Source organism: Pseudopodoces humilis, chromosome 24 (assembly GCF_049639895.1).
Source record: "Pseudopodoces humilis isolate 2021_Gansu_Grassland_sample_001 chromosome 24, ASM4963989v1, whole genome shotgun sequence".
NCBI lineage: Eukaryota > Metazoa > Chordata > Aves > Passeriformes > Paridae > Pseudopodoces > Pseudopodoces humilis.
The window spans coordinates 3,215,649-3,229,303 of NC_142223.1; the positions used below are offsets into that span (position 1 = coordinate 3,215,649).

The following is a 13,655-nucleotide window of genomic DNA, read 5'->3' on the forward strand; positions in this document are numbered from 1 at the left end:
CTGTAAAAGCCAACTTAGACTTCCTTTGCAGACAACAAAATTCTGTCTTGGAAAAGGTGTTTTTACCCCATTTGGCCCTTGCATTTTCTTATAGGAGTGAGAGTGGGTTTGCACCGTGTATTGAGCTTACGCCCTTCATCCTCTCCTCATCATCACCCATCTTGCTCCTGTGACATGTGACATCTTCATCCATTAGGGTGGAGAGGTTTGGCCATGCAGGGATACCCTGCTCACAGCATTTAGCACCTCTTCTTAATTTATAATTTGATAAAGGATTATTTGAATGGGCCCTGTGTGTATTGCAGTGCTCTGTGTGCCCCTCCTCTCCAGCTTGGGACTCTCTGGGCACAGGGGGTCCTGTTTTTTGCCCCCACTGTGAGGATGCTCTGTGCAGTAATGGAGCCCTCTTATCCCCCCATGCAAAGCTCATCCCCATCCTTCCCATTCCTTTCTCCTCCCCTTTCCAACCCTCTGGATTTCAAATGTCACTCCCAAGCAGCTCAAGCTTTTGGAAATAATCTTCCTGGAGTAGGTGGCCCCAGCTCTGCCCCTTCCCGCAGCAGTGCCAGTGACAGCTCTTGCTTTGCCTCATCAGGTTCTTCTCCTTCTCACATTCCCTTAATTACATCCTTTCACTTCCATACCAGCATCCCCTCAGTGGCCTGTGTTTGAAGGAAATGCCATGAAATTCACTGTCTGATCTTGGAAGCATCTTTGGGGCAACCGAAATTGTTGCTAATTATTGATGGTGTGTAATTACGTTGGCAATAGCACCTGCTGTCTCCACAAAGGAGCAGGGAACTGGTGCACCAGGATGTGTTACCAATGCAAAGTGACACAGGCAACCCTAATCTGACGATGGTGGGTGATAATTAAGAGCCACAGTCGTGTGTAGGAAGCTGATGGAGACCTGAACCTGCTCTGAGGGGCGACTCCAAATCCATCAGTGAATCCAGATTAAGGGGAATGTGTAAAATAGTGCGTGTCCTAATGCAATTTTCTCTCCTGTGCATCTTTATTGTCATAACTTGAGCCTCAATTTCAGGGTCTTTTTCATTCCCCAGCCCTTAATAGCTGGCTATTTGTGCTCCAGCCCATGGTGCAATGTGTAAATTCCTGCCCCACCTTGATGTTATTCCTCCATAACCATAAAAAAATCTGCTCCCTCGTTGTGTTCCAGGCTGGGGAAGGTAACACAGAGAAATTATTTTTGTGGGGATTGGTCTGGAAGCATGCTGGATCAAGCAGGAGTAGCCTGGGCACAGATTTTTGGGGTGCTAAGTGACCAAGCAAAACAAGGTCTCACTTTTTTTTGCCCATCTCTTCCAAAAAGCACCAGAGGTGTCTCTGGATGAGCTGGGATCAGCACTGCCCTGCCCAGCCCCAGGAGGGGTGGGAAGGTGTTAACTGGGCTGCCGAGGGGTGGGATTCCTGCTCCAGGGCTCTGGAATCTCTGGGGGAGGCAGAGGTGGGTGCAGCTCCTGGAGCATTTCGAGATGCCAATGTGAGCAGGGGAAGGGAGGGACAGAATGTAAGGATCCATTGTAAAGCCTAAAGGCACTTTTGGAATCCCAGCTCGGAGCAAGGGATGGAGTCTGTGCCAGAGGGCTGCAGGCAGTAAGAAAGCTTCAAAATTATGTTCCCAATGAGCTTTAAATCCCTGAGTCCATTTCAAGTGCCCTGTGTGAACACACCCGTGAGAGGCGCTGCCATTCAGGGGATCCACTGCAACCTTCTCAACAGAAAAAAATAAGGCAATTAATTAATTAGGAAAAATTAAGAGAAACGTTTTTGGGTTTTTTTTTTCACCCAACACTTGTTGCTGACCTTGAAATTTGCCACCTGCCACATCAGCCAGCCTGGTGAAAGCTGTCCTGTGTTTGCTGGGGATGGAGGTAATTCCTGTAGCCTGGGACAGTGTTTGAACAGCACCCAGCAAAGGAGCATCGCTGCCTTTTTATCTAACAAGTGCTTCAACAATATAAATATTTAAGTACAATAAACAATTATGATCAAGTTTCTTGGGTGACTGCACACAGCAAGTGAATTTAAAATTCATTTCCCATGGGTACTGAGGTTTCACATTCACTTTCTGTGGATGTTCATGCTAATAAAACTTCATTGCACAGAAAGAGAACACAAGAGGGATGCAAATATGACAAGGGCAAATTTGCTTGAGAGTTCAAATGAATATTCACCAACTTTTTATTATTTTTAAGTATTCATTCCTATTTGCTATAAAAAGATTATTTTTTTACTCTCCAAGCTCAGTGAAGCATGTTTGAGGTATAATATGTATTTCTTTGTAGTAATGGGAAGTTTTGTTACCAGCGAGTAAGGAGTGCATTTAAAACGTGGAAATGTCCCTACTGAACCCACATGAGGTACCACCTGTTCCTGATTAACATCTGTATTTCAACACATCTTGCACCCTGAGGCTGGGATCTCCCTGGCTTTTCTCTCCTTTAAAGCTGCAGATCTCAGATCCAGGTCCCGACACCATTATTTTCCTCTGATTTTCCTTTTCATCCCGCGCTGCCCTCAGTTATGAGGATGCTGGAGATGCTTTTCCTTCACACAAACTGAGATCCCCTTTGGAAGAACTTGGGGGTCACCGTGGCTCTGTTTTGCCTGAGGCAGGGGGAACACAGTTTTGACATCTTCATTTGATTTCTGTCCTGGAATTGAAAGAGATGCAAATTAGCAATAATGAATATTTTCATTAAAAGTGTCTAGACATTACATCTGAGAACAGGATAATGATACTTCTGCTTTATATAAAAAAGTCTGAAGTAGACCCAGGATGATTTTTTTTTTTTTTTGTCAGAAAAGATAACATTTATTTAAAAAAAAAAAAAAAGTAATTTAGTGTAAGTGAAATTAGGGTAATTGCTAATTATGTAACTGCAAACGAGGCAGATCTTTATCTTGAGTCAAGCTGGTCTGGTGCAGATTATGAACCGTTACTTTTATGAGGTGGCATCAGAAGGCAGAAAATATCAGTGAAACGGTCCTAAGTAATTTCTCATATTAATCAAGAGCTTTTGGATAGTGAGGGGTGTGAGGCACAAGGGGTGGAGCATCACCCCCTCTCATTGCATGGGTTTTATCCCGGAATGGTTTGGGCTAAAAGAGACCCTAAAGCTCATCCCATCCCACTCCATCCCTAACCATCTACTGTCCCAAGGTGCTCCAAGCTCCATCCAGGCTGGTCTTGGGCACTTCCAGGGATCCAGGGGCAGCCCCAGCTGCTCTGGGCACCCTGTGCCAGGGCCTCACCGCCCTCCCAGCCAGGAATTTCTCCCTAATTCCTTCCATATACATAGATTGGTATCTTTTCCCCTTTTCCATTTGTCTTCTGCTGTGTCAGAGCAAGCTCCCACCTCCAGCCCTGCATTCCCCACACCTCAGCTCACATCTCTTTGAAGCCCCAGGTTTTTCCAGGCTTATTGTCCCACCTTGGGCCTACAGCAGGGTGACAAACTGCACTTAACACCCAACAGAACTTCATCCCAGGGTGTTCAATGGGAACAGGTTTTATTTTCCATATGTAGTGGAAGGAAGTTAATAATACAAAATCCACCCTGGAGTCAAGCACTGCAGAATGAAGTCAGGAACCTTATAGGATAAACATATCATCCTCATACAAGCTGCCGTACGTGGGGATTGGGAAAATTAAATGCACTTGAATAGCTTTGCAGATATATATCTCTGTCTCCATAAAACCTACTGACAGTGAGCAAACACAAGAGCTTGGCAGTTGTCCTGTTTGGTTTAATTGCCTTTGGTGGATTTTATATCCATCACCTTTTTAAAATCACTGACAACAATCCTGACAGCTTCCTGCTTGAAGATTTTGGGGTGATGGAGATGCTGGTACCCACAGAACCTCCTGCATCCACTGGAGCCTCCCAATATGCTTAGATTTTTCTAAGGAATCCATCCAGATGTGCTTTTTAAAAATTATTTTTTATTTAGCCTTTGTAGGAGGGTGAGGGGGTATTACATATCTGCCCTGGCTTCCTCTGAGACCACTCAGAGTGATCCCTCTCTCCACCCTTCCCTGGGAGGGTGGGCAGGCCCTGGCACAGGGTGCCCAGAGAAGCTGGGGCTGCCCCTGGATCCCTGCAGTGTCCAAGGCCAGGTTGGATGGGGCTTGGAGCAGCCTGGGACAGTGGAAAGTGTCCCTGCCATGGCAGGGAGTGAAATGAGATGATCTTTAAGACCCCTTTAAAGGATTTTAAGGTCCCTCCAGCCCAAAGCACTCTATGATTCTATGATAGGAACATCAGCTTTCCCTTGGATCCCTCTTGCTCTAACAAGCCATCATTTGAAGGCATCCCCCTGTTCTCTGGAGAAAATTTCCTCATTTCCATGAAAAGCTATTAATATAAATAATATTAATAAGCCTCACCTGCATTAGCAGAAGATAATGCTCCAAGCCTTCTCTCTGAGAGGACTGAGCTCCTCCTGGCATTCCAGCTGATGTCCAGTGCAGCCCAGCTGGGACCACAGACTGCTCCCAGCAGCAGCTGGAACTCAGCCCGAGGGACCTGGGCCTGCCTGTGGCAGCTCACAGCTGATCAGCCTTAGCTACAATTTCTCCCCAAAGTGGAGGAAGTGACCAGGAAGCTGTGGCAGTCTTGGGATTCCCCCCAGGCAGGGCTGGGGAGCGATGCTGCAGGCTGGGAGGTGGCTGGGATGGGAGCCTGGCTGCATGGCCCTTCCCTGGGGCAAGAAGCAGAAAACGCAGGAATAATGGGAACTATCTGAGATTATTTTAACTGTCAGATATCAGAAGCAAAGTAAAATGCCCAAATGAGTTGACAGCAGCTCAATTTGATCCCTGCCATGAACTGACTTAGAGCCTGAATTTTTCAAAGGCTGATAATCGCCTCGGAATAGATTTTGTACCAAGATACTTCATCACATTCCTGTGCTTGGTGTGGTTTGATGGGGGCTTTTTAGAAGTAATCTATGTCAAAGTTAAAGAGACTTTATTAGAAGACACATGTTCCCTGCCCTTCTGTGGCTGGGTGTTCCTTTAGGGTAAATCACGGTGAGATGAAGGAATTGCTCCTGATTTAACTGGAAAACCTCGCTCTGTTTCATGGGTTGCAGGTGCCCTCTCCCACTGGACCTTGGTCACACCCTGCTCCAGCCCATCTGCTCCTCAGTTTCCCCACCCTCTGAAACAATACCTGCAGTATCCTCCTACCTAACCTGAGAAAAAGAACACTTGTGAATTATCTGATGTCGAGGGATTTCCCTCAATCCTGGAAAAGTGCTCTTTTTTTGCAGAGTAGCTGGCTCCAGCCAACCCGTGCCACAAACCATTAAAGAAATGGACATCAAATTCACAGAATCGAAGAATCCCTTAAAACCTGATTGTATTTAAAGCAATATGCATATGTAGAAATGTAATGCCAATTTTTCAGCTGCCTTCTCAATGCTGAAACTCTATCTAGGCGTATTTTTAAGTCTTTCACAGGTTAGTGGAGACTGTAATTGTAGGTTTGTAATCTTAGTCCACCCTGCTGGTAGCATTTTGGATTAAACCAGGGAAAACAGGGGTGGGGGAAAAGGCTATTTTTATTGTTCCACACTCCCCAGCACGTTCTGTTGTTGTGAAAAGGGATGGTTTGGCAGTGGGGTGATCCCCAAACCAGGCGTGACCCAGGCTGGGTGCCACTGACAAAACAGAGGAGGGTGATGCTCACTTAGAGCAGAACTGCTGTTCTTTCACCTGAAAGAAAAGGGAAGGACTAAATTAAGTTTCACTCTTGTTGCTGGATTGGGCTGTTTTGTCCCTGAAACACCCGTGGGAATTTTGTGGATGCTGACGTGCTCCCTTCCTGCTGGGTGCCAATGGGGGACAGTGTTCTGTGCGTGTTAAAGCCCCTCTCCGTTACAATCTGGAGTTCTCCATTTCTGAATTAATTTTAGGATTACTTTAGAGGGCTAATCCACCCTTGAGATCTTGTCTTTCGCTTACTCGACAAATATTATCATTTTTAAAAATCACGTTTCTCTGTAGCACCTTCCATTCCCAGGATGCTCCAGCTGACCCTTCCCATGTGCTCTGCCCCAGTTTCCAGTTTTGTTTTCTGGGAAGGGAGCAAAGGGCTGCTCTTCCACTGGTTCTGCCAGTGGTGTTTATTGCCACAGCTGAAACAGATGGGTGAAACATTTATTTCTGCCCCCTGCCCAAATCAGGACAGCAATCCTACCTGTAATTCATCAGGCTAAAGCATCTGGAGGGTCTGAAAAGGCAAAGGCGCCTGAGTTTCACCGTGCTTCTGTTAATGTCAAATCTTCATAGAATTGACTTCCCAGGACAAAGGAGCTGTCAGATGAATGCTGATGCTCCATTAATGGCAGGGTAGGGTGACCCACCTCTGCTGGCATCATTGTTGCTGAGGGAAACACGGAGGCAAACCCATAATCACCTTTCCTGCATCTGTCCCACTAACACCTAATTTAAGTATGTATTTGTCTGCTGATTGATCGCAGGATTATTTTTTTCACGGTATCTATTATCCTGCTGAGTGCTTCACATTCTCCCTGTTCATGGAGGTTTTCACATGATCCCTGTCTCTGCATCCTCCCCATTCTCCCCTTCCCAAGAGGACAGGGAAGGCTTGGGGGGTCAGCAGGACCTGATCTCCCAAATCACCCCAGCAGTTCTGGAAAAGCCCAACCACATCTTTGCTCCCGAATTTGTGATGGGGAAAGGAGGGGAAATGGCATTTCTTACAGACTTCACCTGAAATGACAGCACAAGGGGACATGGCTTCCCACTGCTGGAGGGCAGGGTTAGACTGGATATGAGGAAGAAATTCTTAACTGTGAGGGTGGGCAGGCCCTGGCACAGAGAAGCTGTGGCTGCCCCTGGATCCCTGGAAGTGCCCAAGGCCAGGATGGACAGGGATTGGAGCAACCTGGGACAGTGGAAGATGTCCCTACCCATGGCAGGGAGTTCGATGAGATGGTCCTTAGGGTCTCTTCCAGCCCAAACCATCCTGTGACTCTGTAGAAACTGCTCCTGGCTGGAGATTTCTGGGGTGGAGACCACAATAAATCAGAGGTATTTTGCAGGAAAGCAAAATGATCACAGCACATCATCACTACTGTCTCGATGTGCCATGAAGTTTGCAGTGGGTAATGTGTTAAAATAGGAGGGTGAACCAGAGTTAATTTTTTTTTCGAGGTTTATAGATTGACTGGTGAGGTAAGAGTGGGGTCATCTTGGAAATGTCTGCAGCACATCAACCTTGCTTGAATGTGTGAGTTTTAATGGCTTAATCCACCCTTCAGCAGCAGGGTCCAACCCCAGCCAGGTGGGAGATGCACAACAGTTTATCTCTCTCACACAGCTCATCATCAGGGAGAAAACACCCCAAACTTGCACTGAATCCAAGCAGTTTTATGTTTAGCAGAGACCCTGAACCTCCTGGGTAATCTGCCTTTGATAAGAAAGCAAAAACATGTTCAAAGTTTTGGGTCCGTTGCAGCCAGAGCTCATCACTGAGGCTGATACCTGCTCACTCAGAGCTGGCTGCTGACGCCTTCCCAATAAACATTTAAACACAGGCGGATTCATGGACTGCTGTAATTCATTAAACAAATGTTGGGTTTAATAGCCCCACGTCCAAAGCTGGTGCCACGGATGCGCTCAGCTGTGAAATATGCAGTGGAAGTCATTCGTTTGCAAAGGGGTCTAGAAATCTGCTTCCTATTAATGTAAAATGGGTTTACTGCAGAAAAAATCTCCAGGATCACATTTTTCTCTCAATTATCCCTTCTCAGTGGGATTCCTCGAGGCTTGAGCCGGGTAACTGAGATGTGTCTAAGCTGGGGGGTTTGGAGCTGGGGTTTGTTTTGATCCATTAAGCTTGTATCTTGCTGCAGTGATGTAATTCCCCCAGTCTGAGACACTTTATAAACATTAATGGGTTTGTTTTCGTGGTCCCGAGGGACGTGCAGCACAGGAAGGTCGCCAGGACCATTTTACCCGCGCAGAAAGAGAGATGGGGAAATGTGGCAAGGCAGCATCACGGGGAGAAACAGAATATTCACTCCAATTTTTCACCTGTCCATCCTTAGCTCTGCTTAATTCAGTTTTAGTAACTCAAGAGTTAGTAACTTATGAGTTCCTAAGCGATTACAGCAGTACCACATCAGCAAGGTTTGCTGCTGTACATCCCAACTGAGAAAGGAAAGAGTTGGTGCTCTGCATTTTAGGAGTGAGAGGGGGGTGAAATGCAGTTATAAATACACCTTTACAGAGGGAAAAAAAAATAAATTGTAGATATTAACAACTGCTGTAGCTTTGATGGGAATTACTTAGTGGAGATGTGCTGGAAGAGACTGTGGAACGTGGGCCACACGCTGTGCTTTTCCTGGGGATTGCTGCTGGGGTTGCTGGTCCCTTGGACTGGATTTTCTTGATGACAAATGGCCATACAGATGCCCCTGGTGATATTTGGAAGGGGCCAATTGGAAGCTGGCCCTACAGCATACCAGGGCACAACAAACCTGAGGCACAGATCAAAAACCCCACTTTGGAGATCTTTTTTCCACCACAGAAGGTCCATTTTCGAGGATGTACTGAAAGAAGCTGGTGATACTCACAGTTCTTTCAGCTGGGTATTGTTCCTGCAAACAGAGATACATGGAGCAGATGAGAAATTAATGTAAATATACAGACAGAAGGCAATTTTTTTGGAGGAAGTGAGGCAGAGGCAGATAAAAAGCGATCAGCAGAATTTACATAAGCCTTCCCCATCACAGAGGTCATCATTCTGCAGGATGACACATGGAAATTCATTTTTATTAAATTCTGGATGATTATTTAATTGGAAAAAGAAAGATTTAATTGAATCAAGTCAAAGGGCCCTATTAGATTACGTTCAACCTTAACACAGAAGGCTTTCCCCATTTAGTTAAACTGGTTCCTTTGCATATTGTACATATTAAACTATAAAAAGCAGTAATCTGAATAGCAAATTAAAGGGTTTGGAAGGCCTGAATGGTACTCATGTGCTTCTCAGCCCTTTTTCATCTTCTAAATCTTCTCATATTCCCTTTACTGCACTCCTTGGGTTGTAACAAGAGCAAAGATGAAGGGTAGAACTCCCAAATCTTCCTCCATCCCTGTTTATTCCATTTACACGCTCTTGAGGAATCCCCTGCCTGGATGTGATGGCACTATTAGAACACGTTGCCCAAAACTGAGGGTGTTTTCCAGATTTTCAAGGCTCCCCTTGCAGCACCTGAACAGATGCTGAGTGTAGCAGGGTTGAATGAAGATTTGTGACTTACTGGCATTGACTCAGGTTTCCTTTAGGAAATATTCCCGATCTCTTTATGCCTCATCTGCATGGCCAGGGACTCCCATCCCTTCGGGACACAGACACCTTGCTGAGCTGTCAACCTCCTGGTTAAAGCTGGAATAAAAAAAAAAAAAAAAAATTAAAAAAAAACAATCATCAAAGCAATTTTGGGAAATAATATGTTTCTAATTTTGGGTCTTTAATTAGCTTTTCATTTCAATTTTTTTTTCTTAATTTAAAACTAATAGGACAAAGGGATTGAGGCACAATTCATTTCCTCAAGTTTCATTTCATCCCAATTTTGAGGTTTCCAGCAAAGGTTTGACCTTCTGACTGGGAGCTGGCTCAACCCAGGTGGGTGAGGAATGCCCCATCCTTGTGACTTTTCCTCTGCCTGGTATTGCTGGGACACTCTGTGCTCCTTCCAGGCTGAAGCTCAGAGAAATCAAATTCTGCACTGAGAGATCTAAATCAATTTTAATGGAGCCAGCTGTTCCCCAGTAAGGATGGGAGGAGGCATGGGAAAGAGGAGAAAATCTTCCAAGATATCTTCAGGGGATTTCAGGAAGACTTGAAAGTAGTGAGGAAAGTTTTTAGAGTGAGGTTTTTAGCTTACCCATGAGGCCACAGCCAACTTTAGGACACATTTTTTAAATAACCACGTGCTAACATAGAAATTCTCTTCTCCAGTAAATTAAAAAAATCCCAGCTCTGACAGTGCAGCGACTCAACCAGCCTATTATTAAAGTTAGATTGAGTAAGAAACATCATTTGGAATTTGCCTTAGCCGCTAAATGTGTTCTTGGAAGGTTCAAATCAGCTTTAACCTGAATTTTTTATGATAAAAAAAAGACGTGCTGGTACTTTAAAGCCAAGTTCCTTTTTGCTGAAGCTTTACTTTTATTCAAGTGCAATGAGTAAGTTTTGCATATACAGTCCTGGGATTGCACACTCAGGTTATCTGGTTACATACAGAATTCTCCCATTTGCAAACACACTTTGCAGCACATACTCATGCAAATTAGGTATGAAACTGGGCATTTATCTTGATTAGAATTCAGTTTCTTTATATACTTAGAGAACTTTATCTCATTCAGGGATGGCTGCAAAGATGATGGAGAGAGAATTTCAAAAATTGCACTTATTCTCCTTGCAGGTTGTTTGCTGACCCTCTGGGAATTCATTAAGGAAAAGAGACCTTTCCACTGATATTCCAAGTGCCCTGGCCCAGCAGCCAGCTTGGGTTGCAGACACTGCTGGAAACTCTCAGAAAAAAATTGTCCCTTGCAAAAACCACTGTACTGTTTCATTGAATAAATGCTAAATTTTCTCTGTTTTACAATATCCAGATGGATTGATCCAGATGGATGTAAGGACTAGATGCCACTTGACAAGGACTCAGTCCTTTTGACTCTTGGAGAGCTGGTTGTGCCCAGGATCCAGATTAGAGCTGAGGTTTTGGGGGATCCAGGCTGCTCTTGTTGATGTTTTTCAGCAGACTGACACAGCAGATTTACCCCATTTCCATCCCCAAAATCTGCCTGGGGACTCTGCACACCAAACCCTCTGCTCCTGCAGATGTGTGGGATGGTGATGTGCTTTACCTCATGTCAAGCCTCTCCTGGAGCCATCCCTGCAGCTCTCAAGAAGCCGTTTTCTCTCTTTTTTACTGCATTTTGAATCAGGGCTCTGCAGTGCCAGTGGCGCTGCACAAGGACACCCTGAAGTTCAAAGAACTGCCCCAAATTCTCAGCTTGCTCAGACAAAAGCCTGAATTTAGGCAAGTACCACAGGGTTTAGGAAATTGTGCAGGGCTGTTTCTCCCCCTTTCCTTACCGTTCATGATTTTCTCTTGCTTCCCCCTCAGCAAGAGTCCTTGCTCACCATCCCGGCTCCTCGCTGTGCTCCCCACACCCACTCCTGTTTCTGTGAGGCTCCCACCCCACTCCATGCTCCTGCCCAGTTCCTAAACCCACTTGTGAACTTTTCTGGGTTCAGGTGGCTCAGGTGACAACTCACAGCACAGCTGCAGGTAGATTTGGGACACAGGGATGGATTGGGAAGGTACAGCCACCTGAGCCATGATCTCCACAGCATCCCTATCTATGGGGCTTGGAGCAACCTGGTTCAGCAGAAGGCGTCCCTGCCCATGGCAGGGGGTTGGAATGAGACGATCTTTAAGGTCCTTTCCAACACAAATCATTCTCTGATTCTACAATTTCACTTCAGTGAGGATGAAGCCATCTGCACGGCTGCCACGGACAGGGTGGCAGCTCTGCAGGCTTGCTGCAGCCCTGGCAAACACACAAGTGGATCCCTCTGAGGGATGGATAAGGCACAGGGAAACATCCGCGCTCCCTCTAGCAGCCACCAGCGAAAGGATGATACCAATAATTCTCGATTTTTCACCCTGGGTTCATGCCACGGGAACCGCCAGCGTAAGAGCTCTCGCACTAGTGCTGCTGCAGTGGCGACAGCGCTCAGGTGGCTCTTTCCCCCCGCCCCAAAATCCTTCCAGAGGGATTTTTGCAGCCCATTTTCCTCCACCTGCTGCAGGCAGCTGCTGGGCACGGCCACGCTCAGGGTGAGCCTGAGCGCAGTTGGCAGAACGGTTCGGTTCTTCATTAGCGGCGTTTCGAGCTCAGCGCGGGCACTGCAGCATCCCCCGCTGCACCCCTCAACTTCCCGGGGGGCCTCTCGCCCTCAGCGCGGCGCGGCCACCGCAGGGTCCCCGGCACGGGAGGGGCCGGGACCCGCCCCACCGCGGACCCACCGCGGACCCACCGCGCAAACACCGCGCAAACACCGCGGATGCCCTCGGCCGAGCCGCGATCGCCTCCGTCGCGGCCCTGCCCGGGCTGCCGGGGGGGGGCAACAGGTAGGGGGTACCCCCACCCCGCCCCGCACAACCATTGTACCCCCCCTGCACAGACCCCCCTGCTTTCCTTCGCACGCCCCCTCGCAGAACCCCTCTCCCCTTGGCGCTCCCCTCGCACAGATCTCGCTCTCGGAGCCCCCTTCCCCTTTGTCCCCCCCTCCCAGCCCCCTCCCCTCGCGCCGCCCCCTCGCGCCGCCCACTCCCCTCTCGCTGCTCCCCTTCAGGCAGCCCCTGCCCCCCCTGCCCAGCACAGCCCCCTGCCCGCCCCCCCGCCCCTCCCTCTCTCACCTCTCTCTCTCTCTCTCTCCTCCTCTTCCTCCCTCCCCCCAGGCCAAAATCCTGCACATGATGGACGACAACAAGCAGCTGGCGCTGCGCATCGACGGGGCGCTGCAGGCGGCGGGCCAGGAGGTGACGGCGCTGCGCGCCGAGCTGGCGGCCACGGGCCGGCGCCTGGCCGAGCTGGGCAGCGACCCGGCCATGGAGCACGGCCCGCACGGAGCGCAAGGTGGGTCCCGCCGCGGGCAGGGGGCGAGGGGGCTCAGGGCAGCCGGCGGGGGTCCCTCCCGCCCGCCGCCTCCGCTCGGTTTTATTGTTCATTGTTTATTTTTGGGGGGTGCCCGGCGCGTCCCGTCGGGCCGCGGTTGCGGGTTCCCCGCTGGGTTCGGAGCAGGGTCGGTCCCTGCTGCTGGCGCCTCGCTCGTCTCCGGCAGCCCCGGAATGAGGAGGGACCCCCACCTTTCCTCCCCCCCGCCCCAAATACTCTCTGCCCCCCCCACATCCTCCCCCAACCACCACCCCCTCTATTCCCATCCCCTCGCCGCACCCCGCCCCGAGGTCCCCCCCGGCCGGCTCTCCCCGGTAATCCCGCGCCCTCAGCCGGTTTCGTAATTGGGTAGGAAAGCAGCCATGTTACCGCCGCGATCCGCGCTCCGCGCTCCGGCCCCGCCGCCCGGCCCGGCCCGGCCCGGGGCTCGGCGGCTGCGGGGCTCGGGCCGGGCACGGCGGCCGGAGCCCTCCCCAGCACCCAACAGCGGCACCCGGAGCGCTCGGGGGGAGCCTCGGGCGGCCCCTGTGCCGTGCACACACCCCCTCGGAGCCCCGAAAAGTTGTCTCCGTGGAAAACGGGGCGCGGGGGCAGCGGAAAGAGACTTTGTGTGAGGGTTAAGGAGCTGAGCCCGAATCGCTCCTGGAGTACTCGTGCTGCTCTCGCCGGGCTGAAATTCGGTTTCCTGCTAATCAAGGCGTGTTGCCATCTCTGATACGTTTGTATTTGAATGCTTTTGTATTTGAACGTTTGTATTTCCCATATAATTACAGGCTTGCATGACAGTTTACCCTGAGCAGCCGTGGTGTCAGAACAAAAAATAGTGCGAGCCCTCCCCTTTCCCGATAACAGAATTTACACTTGTGTGATAAAAACGTCAGTAGCTGTTATTTAC

At 48.8% G+C, this 13,655-nt stretch overlaps 1 protein-coding gene across 2 annotated transcripts in view; it reads left to right on the forward strand.

Annotated features, from left to right (window-relative positions):
* Positions 1–13,655, forward strand: part of KAZN (kazrin, periplakin interacting protein) — a 208,267-nt gene that overhangs the window by 110,740 nt on the left and 83,872 nt on the right. For both annotated transcript variants that reach the window (XM_088066595.1, XM_005528316.3), the window contains one exon: positions 12,544–12,721. In XM_088066595.1, the coding sequence (XP_087922721.1) occupies positions 12,544–12,721 (178 nt within the window). The remainder of the gene's footprint in view (positions 1–12,543; positions 12,722–13,655) is intronic.